The sequence below is a fragment of the Ylistrum balloti genome, unplaced genomic scaffold (genome assembly GCF_031769215.1).
Source record: "Ylistrum balloti isolate Yb309-2 unplaced genomic scaffold, AGI_CSIRO_Ybal_v1 Utg370740, whole genome shotgun sequence".
Taxonomy (NCBI): Eukaryota; Metazoa; Mollusca; class Bivalvia; order Pectinida; family Pectinidae; genus Ylistrum; species Ylistrum balloti.
The window spans coordinates 107,521-132,531 of NW_026782436.1; the positions used below are offsets into that span (position 1 = coordinate 107,521).

General features: G+C 37.0%; 1 protein-coding gene across 1 annotated transcript; it reads right to left on the reverse strand.

Annotated features, from left to right (window-relative positions):
• Positions 1 to 317: 317 nt before the first annotated feature.
• LOC132557921 (uncharacterized) lies at positions 318 to 24,684 on the reverse strand. The gene is made up of 3 exons (XM_060222450.1): positions 24,318 to 24,684; positions 6,367 to 6,533; positions 318 to 5,895 (listed from the first exon to the last, which is right to left on the reverse strand). Exons 1-3 carry the CDS (start codon positions 24,457 to 24,459, stop codon positions 2,641 to 2,643), a joined length of 3,564 nt encoding a protein of 1,187 aa, XP_060078433.1. The 5' UTR covers positions 24,460 to 24,684; the 3' UTR covers positions 318 to 2,640.
• Positions 24,685 to 25,011: the final 327 nt, after the last annotated feature.

Genomic DNA, 25,011 nt, shown 5'->3' on the forward strand with positions numbered 1-25,011 from the left:
CTTTTATTTAAAACTTTGAATCACACTCAGAGCATGCCTATTTCATAAAACCTATTTAGGAAATGAAGTTATATACCATTCTCATAGTTTTTTCAGTACTATTAGTTTCATAGTCAACATCAAAATTGAGAGATTGTAATAAAATATCTAATCATAAATACATGTACATTTATATATTTACATATGTTATTTCATTATTGATTATTTTTCATTTTAAAAATTTTTGTAGACTTTATTCATTTTTTTTATTAGATTGTACTGGCTTTGTATTAAATGTTCAAATCTTTGTAATCTTTGAAAAGTAGAGCATTAAATGATAATGTGAAATTGAAAACTACACGTGATTTTTTTTTTTTTTTTTTTTCATAACTCCAAAACAAATTTGTTTGATATGATACAAGTACTTTTGAGTGTAAAAAAAGCAGGACATTGAAGTAATGTGAAGAACAAATATTGAACAATTTTTAAATGCATGTCACATAACTAATTTTGATAATAAAATTTTACATAATATCACATGGCTAATCACAGATGGCAAAAATGTACAGCTACTGTATGTAAACATCATATTCAGCTGAGGATCCAAGTGGATGAGGACCTCCTATATATTAAGACTTAAAGTTCTTTTCCCTTAATTTTCTTTCAGGATATTTAAAACATTTGATTTTATTTTGACTCTCTCAATTAATTTATAATCCTTTTTTCTAAAATCTAGACTCAAGCTTCTTTAGATTGACCACCAGTAAATGATTTCCTACATGTTACCTGTTTTTGGGAGGGTGGCTGTGGTATTTATGTCTTGATTAACTTCACTTACTTAGAATAATGAGTCTAATTAAGTCAATTACGGGGAAAACGCTTTGGCCAACATTTACAAAGTTGTGAACATACAGCCAGGGTTATATATAACCCAGATATAATATCTATCACGTTTAATTACATTTGGTGTCAAATATTACACACATGCATAACTTCTAGATATGGAATTAAGATCTGTTATGACAGAACAGGTTTAACATACCTTTTGTGTCTTTTATGATTTCATTAAATAAACACTGAAAAAATTTAACTTTTTTTCATAATAAATAAAGAACAGCATTTCTTAACGTATCTTCATGTTGATGGGAAAACACCTTGCAATGAGAATTTAAAAATCAAACAAATATGATTTAATTTATAGATCTATCATATACATATATGTACAAATGCATGGACATGTATTCCACAAAAAATCTGAAGTCTTTCAAGTGTTTCACTGTCATATATAATACATGTGGTTGTGAAAATCGTGGCAAGTGGTGAATTTGATTAAATTCATATTCAGTGGGGAATCAGTTCTTGAATTTAATTAAATTTGTATTCAATGTAGAATCAGTTCTTAACCATATATTTTAGACTTACTGAAAAAAATGAAAACAGTCATCCCCACACCTTGCATTTCTTTAGCTACTGTTTTCTTTAAAGCTTTGTTGAAGTTGGTTACTGTAGTACATTTGTAAAATATATGATAAGTGTGATATTATTGACTAAAACATTAATCTTGTGATTGATGTAAAAATATCCATTATAAAACAATATCAACAAAATAATACTGGCATCATATCAGAGTAGAATCTTTACAACATGACAAAATCATAAGTGTTCACATATCAATACAAGGCAATAAAGACCTTCATTTTGAGAGAAATGGCATACAGCTGGTATTTAACACTTCAAATGATAGCACAGGGCACTCTTGTAAACAATGTGATATGCTGAGATGTTGCCGTCATTGCAGTTGTAGTACAATAAGTTTGCTGCAGAAGATTAATAACATATATATGTATTGTCAGTATATCTGAGCAGAAAAATACAAGTTACCATGAAAACTAATGAAAAGCAGTTAAAAATTGTTGACCGTTCTATCCAATGCAATGGGACCACATTATTTCAACCACATTTACAAATGTATTAGGCAAACAAAAAAGAACACATTGAAATTAGAAATACACCATGAATTTTTGTATCACTATTGTAAGTTACTGGCTTTAAAGAGTGTTACTAGATCTCTAGAGTGCAAGTGAAGGCGAACAAGCAAGCAGGTAATGAAAGATGTTATATATAAATAATGAGAACAGTTGGCTTTATGGAAAATTTAGACAATAGAACAAGATACAAAAAATTCTCTGGATTAAACCATTTGGCTTAATTGCAGTAGCCAGTAATGTATCATATAAATTATGCCTTACAGTGTTCATTTTAGCCAATTAAACATTGGATTTTTAATGTTGTTGTAAAGGGATCTATGTGTCAAAAAAAAATAGATTTCAAAGTGTTACTGACTAATTCACTACCTTGTAATTTATCGACAATTGAAAACTTGAAACTGAAAATATGTTCTTGAAATGAAGGACTTTAAAAATGAGACAAAATTATTTAAGGTTTTGTATGTTAAGACAATAGAGTTTCATCTTGCATCAAGTAGGGTTAATGATATGCCTAGTCATGTCTAAAACTGCTCAGAAAAGCATTGCAGTGATTTGCCATTTACAGAATTGATCAAATATTTGGTCGGAGACGGACAATCCAGTAGGAATTTGCGATGATATTTAAGCTTATAAAGCATTGTCGATCCATGTGAAAATCAATACCGACAGTGCATCACCAGTATAGATACACATAGCATGATAATCCATGGTACAAACAAATGTTCTCAATTGCCCGCTGTAGTGTGCGCATTGCCCAGATCAATAAACACGTACAATAGTTGTCTATTGCGAGGGAGTATTCATTCTCTAGAGAAATTGCCATACCAAAACTCCAGATTGCTTCCTCAAACAGACCCATTTCCATCATCGAATACCCTAAAACTGAGTACAATATGGGAATGTCAGTTTCAAGAGCTTCATACAAGAGCAGAAAGAGATGTTTTTCTGCCAGATCCATTTGGTTGAGGTTCTTGTGTGAGAGAATCAGAATATACCTTGCAAGAGCAGAGGGAGGCAAGACTACCTCCTCCTGTGTGTCAACCTCGTCCTGTAGACAGTCTGGTAATGTGACTTTGTCAAGCCCTCCATACACTAGGTCAGACGCAAAATCAATGTCCTCAATTTTGAGAGCGTCTTCCAAGTACATAACAGCATCATCATAATTCCCTTGGCTGTACAAGAAGTTTCCGTACTTGACACAAACGCTTGGGTTCTGGTCTAGTTTAAGAGCGTCTTGAAAATGCTGTTCTGCAGCAAGTATCATTTCGAGCTCACCTTCATTGTCCTCACATACACATGCTTTAACATAACACATAGTTGCAAGATTTCCTAGTGTCACAGACATTTCTGGCCCAAGTTCACCTTTGTGTATTTCTCTATACACCTCCAAGCTCTCTGCAAATGATTCTATTGCTTTGTCGACATCCCCAGCCATGGAATGAATGTGACCTAGTTGGTAGAGTGTGCTGATCAGGTCACCTTTGATGTCCTCGCCCATTACCTCTTGCATGTCGTGGGCTTGTTCCAAGTAGTGAACAGCGTTTTGGTATTGCTGCATACTGATGTGTGCTTCGGCAGACTTACTGATCAGCTGGTTATGCATAGTCATGTCGTCAGACATCGTGTTTGGATCAAACACTTCATCGAAAGAAATCTGGCTCTCGCATTCTCCATATTCTAAGGCTTCATTGTAGTAGCCTAGAGCTGTCTTATAATCATACTGTGCAAAATGGCAATCGCCAAGAATCTGCAATACTCTCATGAATTGTCTACGGTCCCTTAATTTGGAAGCCATCATCAAGGTTCTCGCAACCGTCAGGTATTTGATAGCTTTCTGGTGAAGGGATATAATGTTGTAAGAGTTGCCCATGACATACAGTACTTGGCAGACCATCCAAAACTTCTGTCTTGGTAAATGAGGCAGTTTGCTGCCGTGCATATTACAGAATAATTCAAACGCTTGATAGCACATGGAAACACATCTGTGGTAATTTTTCATCTTGTAAAATGTGATTCCCATGAATGATATGACAAGTCCGTGCATGTACGTGCTACCGAGACCAGATGCATATTTGACTAAATGGAGAGCTAGTTCAAACACTGTAGCCGCCCTTGGGTAGATATGCAGCATAAAGCTCGACACACCAAGCATACACATTACATGAGCATTTTCTAAAACAAAATCTCTTCCATGAGTTGAGGTATCACGAAACAAGCTAAGCGACTTTTCAAAACAATCCAGTGCCCTATCATAGTCTTTCTGCATGAAATAGCAATCTCCCAACCTCATAGTAGCCTTAGCTACCACTATCCTGTCCTTTTCATCACTTTCCCGACAGTGAAGTAGGGAAAGGGCTTCCTTGTAGCAATGGGCAGCTTCTTCAATGTTCTGTTCTTCTTCTGCAGTTTTTTGTGGAGATGAAGGCTCGGACTTGTTTGGGCTTGAATTAGAGCTTTCATTATCGGAAAAATCTTTTTCGAAGAACTCCCGAATGGCAGATATTGCATCATCATAAACACCATCATCATTGTTTTTACCCACCACATACCCGTTTCCAAGTTCAAGAAGGGCTGTGGCTATTTCGAAATTAGAATCTTCATCTTGCAGATCACGGTAAGTTTCTAGCGCTTGATTTAGAAGAGCCAAACCGGCGGATGACTTTCCTTGTTTCGATTTTACTGTTCCCAAGTTTTTCATAACTTTTGCACTAAAACGTAACATACCAGCTGTTCCATCCATGACCTCGTCTAATATTCCCATCACTTGTTCCAACAAGACTTCAACTTTCCTATACTCCTCCTCTAGCATCAGCTTCTCTGCAAGTCGTGTGTAGGATTTCGCTAAAGTGAGCTTTATGCTGTGCTCATGAAGAGGAGATATAATTTCCTTGTCCTTGTACTTGTTGTCCGAAGCGCTGACGTCTAGCAGATTCTGATTCTGTATGCCCTCCTTTCTCCCTTTGCCATTTCCAGACACTTGAACTACACTCTGAAATTTGCAGTGTTTCCTATCATTCAGAAAAAAATCCCAACCATCTTCATCAACATCACTTGAAGCTAATTCGAAACCGAATGCGTTATCTACCACTGCCACGGGCGAGTCTTTGGAATTTGGATCAATTTCATCAATTCCCTGCAAATCACCGTGGTCCCAGTCCAGAGAACTACACGAACTCTCGGACATTATGCTAGCAGTGTCATCATTGTTCTCCTTAAGTGACGATGAAGTTTTTCGTTTGAAAAGTCTGTTGAAAATGTCTCCAAGATTCTTGGATTGAATTCGGTCGTGACAGTATTCCAGAAACTTTGTTAGCCAATCCAGACCAACATTCATATCATCCACGCTAGCTTGGTTGTCAGTTTTCCCTGTCAGTCTGTCGTGCATACTTGGATACAGACTAAAACAATTGCCTGAGGAGAGTGGAAACATTCCAAGAGATGGTGTGCTTGGAGTGTTCGGGAACGAAAACGACCGAAAAGGGTCCATGAATTTCCTGCCCTCGTGTTTTAGACAATTATACAGTGCTCTGTTAAAACTGTCTTCTAACGGACGACATTTTATTTCTGCTGCTTGTTTGTGCTCTGTGTACCATTCTATGTCTTGATTGTCAAGGTTTTCCTCCAGTTCGGAGCCGCATACGTCACAGTTGTACTGGAGCAAGGAAATGGCATGCATGCATAACCATTGCCACTCCATCGGGTTTGATCTGCACATTCTACTTCGCCGGATACATACATCAGCAAGTCCATTCAAGACCTGTACTAATATTTTAGTATTGTCTTCTGGTTTCTCTTGCATCTGTTGGTATAGTTTTAGAAGTTGTTTCTCGGCGTCTTCAAGCCTTGAGCTGTTCAGCATTTCGAGAGCATTATTCAAAGAATCTGACAGGCTTGAAGAACTCCCAGAATCCATCTTCTCATCTAACATCTGAAAATAATTTTAATCATGTATTAGATATCATCGCAGTTTCTTTTTTTTTTCTTATTTCTCTTTTTTCAATTAAGTTATAACTATATATCAAATGAAGGAAGCATAACATTTCCGTGAATTTTCTAAAGATACAACGTAATTGTCTGTAAAGGTTGCACATGACGTACACGATTACCCCCCTTTCAATATACATCTAGAGTGTGATTCAATAAAGCCGAATAATGAATTAAATCATCATAGGACTACATCTTTCCAGGATTCGTCAGTGGTGCTATGAGACTAAATCGTGAAACCTTGTAGGCGACTGAGGAAAACTAACCACGCCGAAAAAGAGCTTCAACTATACAGGGAGATGCATTTACTCCAAAATAATGATAAGAAAATCCTAAATCTCATTATTGTAATATGTAAGGATGAACCCAGTGTGATTTCCTGAAGGACCTTAGTCTTCATTTTAGCAGAACATACCAAATCATCATCGGAATCCGTTGTTTCTGCTTCGTCCGATGTACTATTCTTATATCCATACTTGTTGTTGGCCGAGTCACAGAAAGACGCTGATTTACTAATGAGACTCAGTTTGGGCAATATGAGTTGAGTGGAAGACATTGCGAATGGACTTTGTGTGGTGGCATCTGAAAATATATTAATATAATCAATAATCAAATAAAAAAGTGTGAAACATGTGAATGTCCAGACCCAATGCAGGACAATCCCAAGATATCTAAGCAAACCATTCAATTATTGAATCGATTCTGCAGTAATATTTGCTTTTCAAACCAATAGATATCCACTATCGAATTTGCCAAATAAAGTCTAAAACCAGACTGCAAATAACATTCGGAATAATGTGGAATTATTAAAGAAAGGTAGAGACAAATATCACCCCTAACGTGAATTCTTCTACAGACCAAAGTATAAACTCATCATACAGTTAAGAACCAAGATATATTTATTTTTCAAAACGGATGTTGGACAGGAATGCTCTTTAATAAAACGAACTTGAATTTGGAGAAATTTTCTTGCATTATCGATCAATATATAACACTTGCACATAGGATTCTAGCATGAATTTATATTCTGTTGTGTCCAATTGACGTCAGCGTTGCACATAGCTGAATTTATTACTGACGTCATAATCAGATTGATACTCAAAATCTCTAATAAAGCATTCCTTCATTGAAAATAGGTGTTAGAGAAAGACATGCATGGTCGACTGTTATGTAGGTTCGTTACAACACCATTCATTCGTTTTGCACACTTCCATTCAAATGACATCATAAACCTATTTATAGATATCGATTTTTAACTAACAATACCATATTTGTATATTGTCTTAACGGAAAGAGTAGAAAAAGATTTGTTTACCATTGCTATCTGTAGGACACACAGTTTATGTTAAATAAACAATTATTTGTTTATAAGTAACGCAATATAATTCATTAACGAAAACAATCTTTGACCAGCGTAGCATACATTACCAAAAGTGTTGATGTCTAGATTTTAATAATCACATGACAAAACCCAAACTGTAAAACTATCTGCTATGACGCCAACGACATCAAAGACATCAATTACTTGCTGATAGTGTCAAACAGACCAGACATAGTTATACCTTGTGATAAGTGAAGCTGTGCAGGTTGTGTGTGCGGAATGTGAACACGATAAATGTTGATGGCATCCTCGGGGTTGATTTTCCTTGCAAACACCATGATAACTTTCAGTGATCCCTGTCCTACGTGAAAGGTCTGATACAGATGTAATAAAGCTCCATTATTGCACTTTTTTCAATTGGTTGTAACTCATGTATGTCTGCCTTCTCCTGACCCTGGAGGCCGATACCAGTTACCAGGTATCCAGGTATGTTGTCCTTAATTGTTCGGGTCCGGAACAGTTAACTCATCTATCTACATCCTTGTCCAAAGAAGGTCAAACAGTTAACTTTCACCATCCATATTTGGAAGATTTACCATCCTAACAGTGTTACGTTAAGAGGAAAGTCATTTGACGATAACAACTAAAATGAGCGGCCATCTTGTCTGCTTCAAAATATATTATGTTGAGTTTGGTTAGATCAATACATTATACGATGTGGTATTAGCGCACGGCCCAGGCACAACCGAACTGCCTTCCAGGTCGACCATTGATTTATAACCTATTTGGAGTAAAGCGGTCTACAGCCCTGGTTCAATAATAAAATGGTTGTAAATTTCACTACATGACTTTAAATGGCAACTAAACTGAATGTACCGCGACGTTGCGCTTTGAAAACTATTTGTGATTTGAAAGCAGGCTTCATGTTGAATAAACGTGTTGCTTGATGATGAGTGAAATATACTTGGATTCAATTCATTATAAGGCTCTATTTTCTTTGGTGTCTTTTTTACAAATAATTAATGACTTATCTGCTCGCATAGTTAAAGACAACTTTAACAAGTAAATAAGAGGTATAACAAGTTAGTTCAATGTTACGATCTAGGTAACACAGACGGCGGACAGAAGCATTGATATCAGTATTTTGTTGTCTTTATGACGTAACGTCGGAGTCATTAAAAAGTGTAAACAAAATCAGATCTGATACCTGGTGTTAAAACATGATCCACTAATTAATATATGACATGTCTATTGATTGATTAATCTTTTATATTTGTGTTATAAAGGCCTGTGTACTTGTTTTGTACGTAAACATAATACAATATCATATAACGTGTTAGTAGTTGGTAGTTGGTTTTTGCAAGGATCCTAGAATTTTAAGATATTTAAACTAACAACGCTAATGATTTTCAGAATACTCATTAAATGAAAACTATGTTGTAAACATACAGTAAAATTGTTCATCAATCTACATATATGCAATATTGATGGAATGTAACAAATAGAAAATCCGTATTGTTATTTATTTGAAACTCGAAGAACTGTATAACTTAACACTGCGTTTAAATGACATAACATATGCATTAACATACGTATTAACGATTTCTTTACGGTCACGCTCAGGCAATGAATAAATATTAAAACTTAACACAGAACGCTCCACAAGTATCACCAATTTTATGTAGACATACCTGTCCTTACTTTAAGAAAACTTAAAATCAAAATAAAGTATTTACTTGTTTGACATAAGGAGGATAACCATCAGCGATCCATTTTGGAATTAATTTAAAAAAAAATGAATGCGTTGATATCGATGCAGGAAATTACGTTTCAATATCATGATAAAGAAGACAAACAATGTCGATATTTTTATTGTTTAACTGTTTAACTTGGCCTATAGATTGACAGGTTATAATTGGAACAAAGCACAATACCCTATCATCAATGGTCAATACCATCGCGTTGTGCTTACCTTGTAAAGAATATTTTATCATTTGGATACCATTTAATCCGTATCATCCATATGTTTAAAATTAAACAATATTTTACCGAGGAATAAAGAGTCTTGGTGAATGAAGTTTAGAAGAACTTAGAGTACAGTAATTAGTCCGTTCTGTGTCCTTATCCTGTTTTGATACATCCTTTCGGGAGGATTCGAATCCTTTCTGAAAAAATCCCTTGGCGTCTAGCTTTAATGGTTCTTTACATTGTATTGGAGTAAAAGTTGCTGTCTGTCCCTTGCAGCCCGGAGATAGGAATGTTATACACGTCATACCCCCTGCCTGTCGCTTCTGTAATTTTTCCGAAATCACTCTTTCCCTTTCCCTCTCACTGATGGTATCTAGACTAGAATACATCATTTCAGAGCTGGTTGAACTGATGTGTTCATCGTCATAAGTGTCATTATCATTAGATTCCTTCGTCATACTCGAACTTTCAGAAACATTCAGTTTATCATGATCATCTGAACGTTTTGTGACTGATTTCATTGAACTTAACAATTCCCAAATAAGTTTATCCTCGTCGTCCCATTCAGGGTCTATATCGTCCAAATCAACCTTTTCAACGGATTTTTCTGTTTGCGTAACGTCGTCCAAAAGGGTGAAAGGATATGATGTGTCTGTAGTTGTGTCAGCAGAATTGTGTCGTACCCATCTTTTGTGTCTGACACCTGTTTCTGAAACTTTTTGTTCATTTAAGGCAGATTTGTTTGACAACGTGGGACGATTTTCACCCAGTTCTGTTGCTATGGAGTCTGTTTCGTTCAAATGTGAATCTTGAATCGGTGTATCATTATATCTATTAGCACAATTTCTGTTGTCAGAATGTGTTCTGGGAGGAAACATAAAACTCCGTTCTGACATATCAGTGTTCTCAGACGAGCTATTTGATGATGCTGTTCTGGAATGTTGAGCTGGCATACTTTGGTAACTGAAAGCATCAAGTTGAACATTACGTCTATGTTTTGATTCTAAGAGTGAGTCACTTCGAGGTCTTATTATCACAACAACATTGTCCGTCTCAGAATCTTTGCGTGTTATTGTCTGGATGCCAGTCGCACCAGTGACAGGCGTATCTTCACCACTGCTAACATTTCCATTTGGAATTGAATCATCACTTTTGCGCATATATGATATATTCTCTGTCCATTGCTTTTTTGCTTTAGGGTCTAAAAGATGTTTTGCATTTTCTTCAATATCTGTACAACCTATAAATTCTGAAAGAGTCATGACTTCGACAGTTTCAGTATAATCATCGGAGTCCTCGAGCTCAAAGACCGTTCCATGCACCTCGTTAATAATGTCACCACTAGAGCAAGCATCAGAGATGGTAGGTTTACTTCCCGTTGCTAGACTATCATCTGAATCATCTAGATCTTCACTGGTTGTCTTTCCACAAAACTCTGACAGGTCAGGGGCAGATTCTAGATATAATACCTCTTCGCTGATATATTCATTATCGTCAAGTACGAAAGCGGAAAGTTTACCTAGTTCATGAGTGAAGTCAAAATTTGGCTTTGATGCTGTTCCGCACACTTCGGCTGTGTGTCGGTCGATATTACCATATGAAGTATCATCTGTTTCCTCATTTCGTGGATGTTCATGCCCATCAGTACGTGCGACTGCATTGCTAGACGCTTCTTCGGTCGTTTCACATAGAATGTCCTCATTTTCCATGGCCTCATTCTGCGTATTCTCTACACAACCTTTGTTAATGATGTCGGTATCTAAATTCATGGTGTCCGAGTTCAAACTCCCATTTATGCACTAACAACATCGACTTTCCTACGATAGTGTCCTTTTCCCTCAGGAATATTTGTGTTGAACCTGATATTGTCACGTGTCACTTCTTTTCGGAGCTATTTCACATTGTTCTGTAAACACCTTTTTTCCTTTTATGAATACAGACCGCCATGCAACCTTAACCACTGGTAATGTCCATGAAAACTCGTGCTATATATATGACTTGTCAGGTTCGTCCCTGACCCAGGTTAAAACCTCACCACAGCTGTACTGTACAAAGTAATGTTTCCTCCAATGTATAAAAGTACTTTGATAAACTAGAACTGTTCGACTCTCAAGGTGAACGGCGAATATTCAGAGAATCCACTGTTATGTATACACATTGAAGATAATCCCCCAATTCACTATCAACAGTCCCAGTGTAATATTGTCAATACACAAAATTCGTTCAATATATGTACGGGAGCGACCACAGGGAGCCCAGATAGTATATCAAGTCTCTTTAACAAGCATTGTGTTTTGTCCGAGATTCATATCACAACATATTTAGCCTTCCATTTTGTAGACCTGTGATGTAATGAATCTTCCTGTTTATATTCTATATTATCCAGATTCACAAAGGCGTTACGCTCCACTTGAAGTCGTACCTGTTTGGTGAAGCATTGCTTTTAAAAGCCTGTCAACTGTTCCGCATCATTCATATCACGCCTGTAGACCTATGAAATGCACTTTGAGAAACAAACGTTACGTTAATAAATTGCGAAAAATCAAGGCTCTGTTAAGCCATGATGGCTCATGATGAGTGCGATTATATGTGTGTATAGGTATAAAACTCCTCTGAAACTCGTGGATTTTAGTCTTCATGAAAAGGTCTCCTTTGTGTTTCCTTTTCTTCTGTGATTCAGAAACAATGTCCGTTACAGTATCTACATATCCTTTAGTCTTGCCTAGTTTTCCATTTGTACTCTGGTTAACGCCGGTCCGGAGAAGTGTCCCTTTAGAAACTGTTTCGTCGGTCTGACTTGTCGACCTTAAGGTAAAGTCTTAACTTAACTGCATCCTTCATTTGTATTTGTGATAAACCACACAGATGCTACACAAGCACAGGTAGTCACCACACACTAACCATTCTTCCCCCGGGCCACTTACGGTTACACCCATAACGATTTATTATTTAGGTCGGCTAAGAAACTATGTATAGTAATCCTTCTTTCCAGCCGTTCAAGTAATCTTAATCCTACTTCAAGTACCTTCTGTTTTTCAGATTTATAAAATCACACCTATCCCATTCAAAAAATCATAAGATTGACATTTTGAAAAGGACATAAATAAGATTCGTACGTGTAATGAACGTTTGAAATAAAGAAAAGAAAATGAAATGGAAATGGTTAAAGCTGACAATACTTTCACAGTACTAATGTTTTTCTACAACTGTAAATGTACTGTGAAGTAAACTGACCAATACGTGCGGTACTTACCGTGTGTAAGCCGGTATTAGGACTGACAGATTACTGTAAATTACTGTCACGTTTATAAGAGAGCAAACACAGTCGAACTTATTTACTGATTGTACAACTGACCTTGTGAAGGTTCATTGTTGTTACAAAAAGATGTTTTGATATCATTGTAGGATTTTGCTTGAATATTATACAAAATACACACACGTGAATAGAAGCATTTCAATAACATGTGTAGAGTTACAGGGGTTAGGGGGTAAAGTAGGGAAAACACACCATAACACGTGTAGAGTTACAGGGGTTAGGGGGTAAAGTAGGGAAAACACACCATAACACGTGTAGAGTTACAGAGGTTAGGGGGTAAAGTAGGGAAAACACACCATAACACGTGTAGAGTTACAGGGGTTAGGGGGTAAAGTAGGGAAAACACACCATAACACGTGTAGAGTTACAGGGGTTAGGGGGTAAAGTAGGGAAAACACACCATAACACGTGTTGAGTTACAGGGGTTAGGGGGTAAAGTAGGGAAAACACACCATAACACGTGTAGAGTTACAGGGGTTAGGGGGTAAAGTAGGGAAAACACACCATAACACGTGTTGAGTTACAGGGGTTAGGGGTAAAGTAAGAAAAACACATCATAACACATGTAGAGTTACAGCGGTTAGAGTGTAAAGTAGGGTAAACACATCATAACACGTGTAGAGTTAAGGGGTTAGAGTGTAAAGTATGGAAAACACATCATAACACGTGTAGAGTTACAGGGGTTAGAGTGTAAAGTAGTGAAAACACATCATAACACATGTAGAGTTAAGGGGTTTTGGGGGGAAAGTAGGGAAAACACATCATAACACGTGTAGAGTTACAGGGTTTAGGGGGAAAATAGGGGGGATCATAACATATGTATAGTTACAGGGGTTATGGGGAGAAAGTAGGGAAAACACACCATAACACGTGTTGAGTTACAGGGGTTAGGGGGTAAAGTAGGGAAAACACACCATAACACGTGTAGAGTTACAGAGGTTAGGGGGTAAAGTAGGGAAAACACACCATAACACGTGTAGAGTTACAGGGGTTAGGGGGTAAAGTAGGGAAAACACACCATAACACGTGTAGAGTTACAGGGGTTAGGGGGTAAAGTAGGGAAAACACACCATAACACGTGTTGAGTTACAGGGGTTAGGGGGTAAAGTAGGGAAAACACACCATAACACGTGTAGAGTTACAGGGGTTAGGGGTTAAAGTAGGGAAAACACACCATAACACGTGTTGAGTTACAGGGGTTAGGGGTAGGGAAAACACATCATAACACATGCAGAGTTACGGGGTTAGAGTGTAAAGTAGGGAAAACACATCATAACACGTGTAGAGTTACAGGGGTTAGAGTGTAAAGTAGGGAAAACACATCATAACACGTGTAGAGTTACAGGGGTTAGAGTGTAAAGTAGTGAAAACACATCATAACACATGTAGAGTTAAGGGGTTATGGGGGGAAAGTAGGGAAAACACATCATAACACGTGTAGAGTTACAGGGTTTAGGGGGAAAATAGGGGGGATCATAACATATGTATAGTTACAGGGGTTATGGGGAGAAAGTAGGGAAAACACACCATAACACGTGTTGAGTTACAGGGGTTAGGGGGTAAAGTAGGGAAAACACACCATAACACGTGTAGAGTTACAGGGGTTAGGGGGTAAAGTAGGGAAAACACACCATAACACGTGTAGAGTTACAGGGGTTAGGGGGTAAAGTAGGGAAAACACACCATAACACGTGTAGAGTTACAGAGGTTAGGGGGTAAAGTAGGGAAAACACACCATAACACGTGTAGAGTTACAGGGGTTAGGGGGTAAAGTAGGGAAAACACACCATAACACGTGTAGAGTTACAGGGGTTAGGGGGTAAAGTAGGGAAAACACACCATAACACGTGTTGAGTTACAGGGGTTAGGGGGTAAAGTAGGGAAAACACACCATAACACGTGTAGAGTTACAGGGGTTAGGGGGTAAAGTAGGGAAAACACACCATAACACGTGTTGAGTTACAGGGGTTAGGGGTAAAGTAAGAAAAACACATCATAACACATGTAGAGTTACAGCGGTTAGGGGGTTAAGTAGGGAAAACACATCATAACACGTGTAGAGTTACAGGGGTTAGGGGGTAGGGAAAACACACCAGTAGGGAAAACACATCATAAACACACGGGGTTAGAGTAGTAGGGTCATAACACGTGTAGAGTTAAGGGGTTACAGTGTAAAGTAGGGAAAACACATCATAACACGTGTAGAGTTAAGGGGTTACAGTGTAAAGTAGGGAAAACACATCATAACACGTGTAGAGTTAAAGGGGGGGTCATAACACATGTAGAGTTAAGGGGTTAGGGGTAAAGTAGGGAAAACACATCATAACACATGTAGAGTTACAGGGGTTAGGGGAAAGTAGGAAAACACACAGTTACAGGGGTTATAAAGTAGGGAAAACACACCATAACACGTGTAGAGTTACAGGGGTTAGGGGGTAAAGTAGGGAAAACACACCATAACACGTGTAGAGTTACAGGGGTTAGGGGGTAAAGTAGGGAAAACACACCATAACACGTGTAGAGTTACAGGGGTAAGGGGGTAAAGTAGGGAAAACACACCATAACAACACATCAGGGGGTAGGGAAAACACACCATAACACGTGTGTAGAGTTACAGGGGTTAGCGGGGGTAAAGTAGGGAAAACACACCATAACACTTGTAGAGTTACAGGGGTTAGTGGGTAAAGTAGGGAAAACACAACATAACACGTGTAGAGTTAAGGGGTTAGAGTGTAAAGTAGGGAAAACACATCATAACACGTGTAGAGTTACAGGGGTTAGTGTAAAGTAGGTAGAAAGGGGTTATGGGGGGAAAGTAGGGAAAACACATCATAACACGTGTAGAGTTACAGGGTTTAGGGGGAAAATAGGGGGGATCATAACATATGTATAGTTACAGGGGTTATGGGGAGAAAGTAGGGAAAACACACCATAACACGTGTTGAGTTACAGGGGTTAGGGGGTAAAGTAGGGAAAACACACCATAACACGTGTAGAGTTACAGGGGTTAGGGGGTAAAGTAGGGAAAACACACCATAACACGTGTAGAGTTACAGGGGTTAGGGGGTAAAGTAGGGAAAACACACCATAACACGTGTAGAGTTACAGAGGTTAGGGGGTAAAGTAGGGAAAACACACCATAACACGTGTAGAGTTACAGGGGTTAGGGGGTAAAGTAGGGAAAACACACCATAACACGTGTAGAGTTACAGGGGTTAGGGGGTAAAGTAGGGAAAACACACCATAACACGTGTTGAGTTACAGGGGTTAGGGGGTAAAGTAGGGAAAACACACCATAACACGTGTAGAGTTACAGGGGTTAGGGGGTAAAGTAGGGAAAACACACCATAACACGTGTTGAGTTACAGGGGTTAGGGGTAAAGAAAACACACCATAACACGTGTTGAGTTACAGGGGTTAGGGTTAAAGTAAGAAAAACACATCATAACACATGTAGAACAGCGGTTAGGGGGTTAAGTAGGGAAAACACATCATAACACATGTAGAGTTACAGGGTTAGGGGGTTAAGTAGGGAAAACACATCATAACACGTGTAGAGTTACAGGGGTTAGGGGGTAAAGTAGGGAAAACACACCATAACACATGTAGAGTTACAGGGGTTAGGGGGTAAAGTAAGAAAAACACATCATAACACATGCAGAGTTACGGGGTTAGAGTGTAAAGTAGGGGAAACACATCATAACACGTGTAGAGTTAAGGGGTTACAGTGTAAAGTAGGGAAAACACATCATAACACGTGTAGAGTTACAGGGGTTAGAGTGTAAAGTAGTGAAAACACATCATAACACATGTAGAGTTAAGGGGTTATGGGGGGAAAGTAGGGAAAACACATCATAACACGTGTAGAGTTACAGGGTTTAGGGGGAAAATAGGGGGGATCATAACATATGTATAGTTACAGGGGTTATGGGGAGAAAGTAGGGAAAACACACCATAACACGTGTTGAGTTACAGGGGTTAGGGGGTAAAGTAGGGAAAACACACCATAACACGTGTAGAGTTACAGGGGTTAGGGGGTAAAGTAGGGAAAACACACCATAACACGTGTAGAGTTACAGGGGTTAGGGGGTAAAGTAGGGAAAACACACCATAACACGTGTAGAGTTACAGAGGTTAGGGGGTAAAGTAGGGAAAACACACCATAACACGTGTAGAGTTACAGGGGTTAGGGGGTAAAGTAGGGAAAACACACCATAACACGTGTAGAGTTACAGGGGTTAGGGGGTAAAGTAGGGAAAACACACCATAACACGTGTTGAGTTACAGGGGTTAGGGGGTAAAGTAGGGAAAACACACCATAACACGTGTAGAGTTACAGGGGTTAGGGGGTAAAGTAGGGAAAACACACCATAACACGTGTTGAGTTACAGGGGTTAGGGGTAAAGTAAGAAAAACACATCATAACACATGTAGAGTTACAGCGGTTAGGGGGTTAAGTAGGGAAAACACATCATAACACGTGTAGAGTTACAGGGGTTAGGGGGTAAAGTAGGGAAAACACACCATAACACATGTAGAGTTACAGGGGTTAGGGGGTAAAGTAAGAAAAACACATCATAACACATGCAGAGTTACGGGGTTAGAGTGTAAAGTAGGGGAAACACATCATAACACGTGTAGAGTTAAGGGGTTACAGTGTAAAGTAGGGAAAACACATCATAACACGTGTAGAGTTAAGGGGTTAGAGTGTAAAGTAGGGAAAACACATTATAACACGTGTAGAGTTAAGGGGTTAGGGGGTAAAGTAAGAAAAACACATCATAACACGTGTAGAGTTACAGGGGTTAGGGAGTAAAGTAGGGAAAACACATCATAAAACATGTAGAGTTACAGGGGTTAGAGTGTAAAGTAGGGTAAACACATCATAACACGTGTAGAGTTAAGGGGTTAGAGTGTAAAGTAGGGAAAACACATCATAACACGTGTAGAGTTACAGGGGTTAGAGTGTAAAGTAGTGAACACATCATAACACATGTAGAGTTAAGGGGTTATGGGGGGAAAGTAGGGAAAACACATCATAACACGTGTAGAGTTACAGGGTTTAGGGGGAAAATAGGGGGGATCATAACATATGTATAGTTACAGGGGTTATGGGGAGAAAGTAGGGAAAACACATCATAACACGTGTAGAGTTACAGGGCTTAGGGGAAAATTGGGGGGATCATAACACGTGTAGAGTTACCGGGTTAGGTGTGAAGTAGACACAACCCATTATTACACATGTAGAGTTATCGGGTTAAGCGTGAAGTAGACACAACCCATTATTACACATGTAGAGTTACCGGGTTAGATGTGAAGTAGACACAATCCATTAATATACATGTAGAGTTACCGGGTTTAAGTGTGAAGTAGACACAACCCATTATTATACATGAAGAGTTACCGGGTTAGATGTGAAGTAGACACAACCCATTATTATACATGTAGAGTTACCGGGTTTAAGTGTGAAGTAGACACAACCCATTATTATACATGAAGAGTTACCGGGTTAGATGTGAAGTAGACACAACCCATTATTATACATGTAGAGTTACCGGGTTTAAGTGTGAAGTAGACACAACCCATTATTATACATGAAGAGTTACCGGGTTAGATGTGAAGTAGACACAACCCATTATTATACATGTAGAGTTACAGGGTTAGGTGTGAAGTAGACACAATCCATTATTACACATGAAGAGTTACCGGGTTTAGGTATTAAGTAAAAACAACTTATTCTTATACACGTTGAGGTAAAGTAATTTGTGTAATTGTTAATTGTGTTTCAACTCTCTATTATATTTAAAGAGCCAGACCCACTCCGTTATATATATTATTTCATATTTCATTGATTGGAAATGTTGCTGTATACTAATAGATAATACATAATAAAGACTTGTATAAAGTTTTGAACTTGAAATTGAAAGGGTACCGGAGATATCGGTGCCGGAATTAGTCTCATTAATCAACACCAGGACGTGAATATTGATGAGTAAAAGTCATGTGATACGTTCAGACGCGGTCAGAACCAAAATAAAAATGGAGGAAGATGGGAGTAGTACGTCCATGTGACATCGCGTGTAAAGATATTTTACCAATAAATGCAATCAATACTCTATATATCATGTGTGGAAATCATCTAACGTATGTATTGATCACATCTTTCAATGCTTTTCGCCTCAGAGTCCATCAAAACACGTTTTCTTCCTCGCTTCCCTCGCACGCTTTCTGCCGTGTTGAAAGCCGTTAGATTTATTTAAGTTCTTTGCGCATGCGTCAGAGGGCAGAGTCGTTTCGAATTCTTTTTTAAAACTATTTATTACGTTAGATTGGTAGCGATTCATTTGAAAATTGCGGTATAACAGGGTTAGTCAAAACTTTTACTACCCGAGAAAAATAATGAATTTTTTTTTATATAAAATAATATCGGTCGAGGAGTGGGTCTGGCTCTTTAATGTTTTCTACCGAAGTTTATGTGATTTACCAGTCGAAGAGTATTTGTTGTCTATGTGAATGACTCGGAATGCTAAAAACACTAACAAAACAAGCATTGAAAAGGTAATGGTTTAAAAGTTCAATTGATGACCTAGCGCTATGTCATGCTCAATGGGTACACTTACGAAAACAGGTTTAGATGAATTCAGTAATCAGTTTCTATATTTGTCTTTCATACGAATGTATCTTTTTCTGAACGCTTGCTGCAAACATTTTTTAGATTCTGGTAAACGATTTATCACACAAGAGGGTTGTGCGGTTTCTATTTGTTCGGTGGTCGGAGGGGTGTGGTTGATCTTATAGACCGTGTTCTCATTTAGGAAGGTGACATTTACGTTCATGGATTGGCAAAACTTTACAAGGCGGGTGTTGTCGAAGACGTTTCATGAACACTTGGTCTAATAATCGCACTTTTTCAAATGTTTTCATGTTTTCTACATATTTTGCCTTTGTTTTATCGGTTCTGAGTTTGAATTTGATTTCGTTGGTATGTCGGTGTTATTCTTGTAACAAGGAAGAGTTCGCTTTAATTTATATAGGAAACTGCATATCACGTTGGCATTTGATTCTCACGCTAGTAACGTATTGAAGAATACATGTCTCTATGTCTGAGGGCGTGTAAGACAACTTATTACCTTTACTGATCTGACTCATAAATAACGTGTAACTCAAATCAGAGTTAATTATATGCATTCTGTTATTTGTATATCAATGTGAGGTGCGATGTATATTAATAGTCAAACAAAAAAATGAACTATTATTACGATATGCATTTTGGATTGGTTTACATTTTAATACACACATGTACGTACGGATTTTGACACGTTACGGTGTATTTCAAATTCATACTGAGAAAGATAAAATCAGAAGTTATTTCCATGTGAATGTATTTGACATTATCATGAACAAACAATTTGCATTTGTGGCAGTGAAAATACTTGGCAAGGGTTCATAAATCAAATCACGTCTACCTGGTTTTTTATAATATGGTGCGTCCGATTACTATTTCAAACTCAACTTATACTTATGTACAGTAATTCGAGAATCTGATTTTTTTATTATTATTACTAACATCGTTTAAAGACGTAATGAAGTAATGTAAATTATAATTTCATTGTAACAATTCCTTATACGTGCTACTTACAGAGAAAAATGTATCCTTACCTGTGGTTAAGCAAAAACTTGATCAAGTGAATTTAGAATAGTGGACCATGCGCTCTCACATAAATAAGTAGGTTTTAGCTGTTTTCTCTGTAACGTTTGAGCCAGTAGTAATTGGTAATTATTGTGTCCGGTTACAATGATTTGTTTGCTATTGTGTCGGATTTACGTTACGATTTAACTATTTATGTTTCTTTATGTGGTTACACTTACGTCATCACACAATTTATGTAGAGTTTAGAAAGTAACGAGAAAAAGGTCTTCTTTAGCTGTTATGTTCACAAATACTTTATTGAAGGCTATGTATCAATACCAGCATGGCAGGAATATTTGTTACAACTTAAGAATCATGAAAGGGCGAAATAATGTAGGGTTTGGTGTTCGTTAGTTTGCTTATTGTGTCCGTTGTTGTATACCTTGTTCTCATTTGAGAACGTGACATTACTTACTTGGATTGATCAAGGTTTACATGACGGGTGTCGTCGATGAAGCAGAAGACGCTTACTCTTCCGGAATACATGGACTTATTCACCTCACTTTTTCACGAGTCTTTATGTAAATCTTTCTTTTGTTCCTATTTTGTCCTAGTTTTATTGACTTTGAGATTGGATTCTAATTAGGTTTACATGTGGGCATTTTCTATTAGTTTTTAATAACAGAGTGCACATCTTTCGATTCCTCTCTTTTACCAACTTATGCACAAATGTCAAAACCAGCCAATGTAGACACAGAGTTAATTTACATTTTTTTTTCTATTTGTAATAAGCAAGAAATATAAATTAATATTGATATTAGGTAAAAGCAACATTCATTCATTGTGTATAATACTAAGGAATCTGATTACAAGTATTCCGTTTTCTAATGAAGCTTTTGATCACTGTGAGTCACAACATGTTTACTGCCAGTCATAAATGGAATTGATGTTCAACTACATTTCTGTCTATGTAGAAATTGCGAATAACTCTCCATATCTAGGGTAAGATACACAAAATACCAAAACAAAAACAAAAATAAATGGGGAAAATTAATAAACATCACTTAAGGCACCACAACAAAGCTATCTGTTAACGATTCACTGAGTAAAATTTGACACGAGTTTGAAGTAGAATTTTCCGAGTACCTGTGAAATCACGTGTCCCTGAAATATTGTTCATTTGAAAAGTCACGAGATTAAAACCCCTCGATTGTATATACTTAATCTGTAAATCCTTATTATTGCATACTTCAACAACTTATGACGTAAGCAAGTGGTTAGTAAAGGCATACAATCATACATGTACTTGTTGCACAAAAAGATCATTCAAATATATTAACATATATGGAATTCAGAAAATGTAAAACTAAAAACGTTAATAAATGAAATCTGCGACAGTTACTTATTTTGAAATGTTTGGCTAAATTATTACCCTACCTGTGTATCTAGCGAACGTATCCATACCTGGCTAGAACATCATACTGCATCAGATTCAAATGTGTACTTCCGACACGTGGGTCTGTCAATGTGTGGTATACCAATACATGTATATAAGTTGTATTTTATGAAACTAACACCTCCGCGTTTTCAATGGCCACTTTACCTCCACGCAATAAACATTTAAACGCTTCCTACGTGAATCACTCTTTTGTAACTTCCCATCCCTACTTAAGTTATATATATATATATATATATATATATATATATATTGTTAAAATTGATGTAATATATGGTATGCTGACGCCCAACATCATATTGTACAAACATGTTATCACGTCAAAAGCATATTTTTGTACAGGTGTTTTACATGTGTGATTTTACAGGAAATCGAAAACCCCATGCTCAATTTAATCAACTATTTTCGGATGTATAACAATCTGTGACTATTACAGATAAAATTTCTCTTGTCTATTTGTATGAAATGTGGTTTATTTGTTTCAAGAAGAAAATTACTTGAAATTCACCAGATGCTGATAAAAACCTGAAAATAGACGTAAGGACTGTTGATGATCGTCCTTTCGTCACTCTCTGTTCGATGATGCTATCTATTACTCTGTTTTTAATTATGTATTGTCCGACCCTTTTCTCGTCAATTAATTTTAATGAAACTTGTCGCGAGTTTCCACTCATGCGTTAAACGTTCAAGATGGCCGACTCGGTCTTCGATTGGTGAAATTTCATTTATTGTTTAATTTCGATAGAGGGATACCGGATTCTGATTCGTCGATATTTGAATTTCTACCTCGAAGAAATGTTCTTGTTTAATGATAGTGAGAACAACATGTCCTAAATATTACTGAACTTTAACCATGGATCTATGTCAATATCATGATAAGAAAATAAAGATGTTTCGCTGTGTAAATCTAGGTTAATATCTGACAACTGTCATGTTCTAGAAATGTGAAAACTTGAAAAGTGAATATTTCAAAATGATATCTTGATGGCAACCAGCACAAGCGTTTAATATAAAATTGATTGCGACATTAAAGACTCGGGTAGACGGCAAGGCCAGTAGTAAAACGTGTACTTTAACGCAAGAGGGCAGAATTTGCATTCAGTTGATTTTTAACAATAAATTGTATAATTTTAATCATACTTCAATTACGTTTTAACTTTTAACAGCTACAGGTGTAATCGACGGAAAACAAATGTACTAATTTTGTTAACATTTTGTTTGTTGACGTAAATGAAGTAATGATGAGACAATGCGCATTTCATCACAGGAAAAATATACATTTTATTATCCTATCTGATACATGCTGCTGTAAAGCTCTCTAACCTTGCAGCAGGCACATGTTCTTCGTGAAAGCATCCCTTTGTTCAATGCAATAATACAGGTCCTGCTAGCTCGTTACTCCCAGTACAAGCGCTTTAGGGTATTATCGATGTTTTCATACAGAGCTATAACAGTTCCTCTAACACTCATCCTGCAGTATTAATGATTTCATGTCATGATCCCGGCCATATTATATTGCTGTTTCATTAAGAAATATTGATTTATTTTGCTTTTGTTTAATCAAATATGTGACATGTATGATATCATAGTTTTTTTAAAATAGGTATTTTTTTAAAAGTGATCAGCGGATTTAAGTGTTCTCTGACCATGGATAATAAAACATGCCTTCACTTTCACAATATGTACATCTTTAAAGGAATGCGCATGTCAGGAATCGCATAAGACACTGTACACCTGTTGTAATAAGTGTATTTCTGTAATATATCTATATAAACACAACATTTTAACGAAAAACCATGTTGAGCATTTGTGTTCATAAAACATGTTTTAAACTGTATTTTGAAGTTTTATGTTATTTGTAAAAGTTAACTACCTCTAGACTTTAATCCATTCTGTAATAAACACATTTCATTTTACTGTTTTTAAGAGAAGCCTAAATCGTATCCGTTTGTTGTGAAATGACTACATCTGGCTGTACATACAGATAAGCTTTACATACCCATCCCATCATATATGATAATGTGTATTATGACTAACCTACAGCTATCTGTTTACATCGACATGTCATGCTACACGGTTTAAAGAAACAGGAAACCGGTTATCATGCATTGTGCACTGTATTCATTCTGCTGAATGCTTTATATCATAGAACTGTTATGATCACTCACTGGTTGACAGAACCCTACACAAAGTATGCTGTGTACATATGCAGAATTACACACCTGTCATGCATATCGTTGATTTGGTGCATTTCTAACATTTTAACACACACATATATATATATACACATATATACACGTTACCTGTAAATGTCGTACTTACCAGTGGTCTCTATCAACCACACAATTTATATCTATATACAAGACATTCACTATTTGCAACTTAGGATTTTCTATGTGATTTTCGTGTATTCAGTACTTAGTATGGCAAATTAGAAAACTGTCTTAAGTATTCCATCAATCTTATGTTGGAATTAGCTTGGATACTACCGAGGATATAGAAAACATCATTCTTCTTCAGCAATTATATCGTTGACATATTATAAATAAACTATACAATTCTTTAAATCTGCTTCGAGGCTAACATATATATACCTTAATCAAAGATACATATATGTTTAGTGTTGTTTATGTATACATTATGCCACAAATAAACCATATCACACATATACTCACCTGGACGGGATATAAACACGTGTTGTCTCAGCTCCTGTGAGTGAAACATGCCTCGCGATATGGACGACATGACCAATACAATGTCATCTAACCTATTAGTTTGGATATCATCGAATTTCTGTCCTCCAGACGACAGGACCATATAGCACCAGTCAGACAGTCTTGGTTGGTTCCGGTATCCATGTTCTCTATAACATTGAGTCTATCACAGCCAATCCTTGAAATGCCAGTGTGTATTTAAACACGCGGCGGTTAAAGTGAAATTTAAATATACCTGCATTGTCCCACAGCTGATATGTAAAACGTTTGTCATGACCTTATTCACGCATGTTTGGTTTGTCTAAGTGCAGTCGGAGGTACACACTCACTTGTAGGTCAATGTCATTCCAGCACATCTGGAATTCTCTCCCTTTCATTGAAAATATGACAGCTGTTAAAACAAGTCGATACAATCATACAATGTAGGAATACAGCCCACTTCCTTCCTTCTAATCAATTATAGATTTACAGATTCGATCATCCATGTAAGTACCTGAAATGAATAGACCACACAACATTCTACCGATTATTACGCAGTGTAATATTTGATATTAGTAATGTATCTAGGATGTGTGTAATATACCAGTTTCATTGGGTTTAAAATTATCCATTTGACTTACCACAAAGGAACAGACACTTGACGCGATATTTTCCC

Excerpts from the sequence above, each read along its gene's own strand:
- LOC132557921 (XM_060222450.1), bottom strand. The coding sequence starts at position 24,459 with ATGGTCCTGTCGTCTGGAGGACAGAAATTCGATGATATCCAAACTAAT. Across the intron at positions 6,534-24,317 it reads CGTGTTTATATCCCGTCCAG|ATGCCACCACACAAAGTCCA; the intron begins GTGAGTATATGT and ends ATATATTTTCAG. Across the intron at positions 5,896-6,366 it reads CGGATTCCGATGATGATTTG|ATGTTAGATGAGAAGATGGA; the intron begins GTATGTTCTGCT and ends AATTATTTTCAG.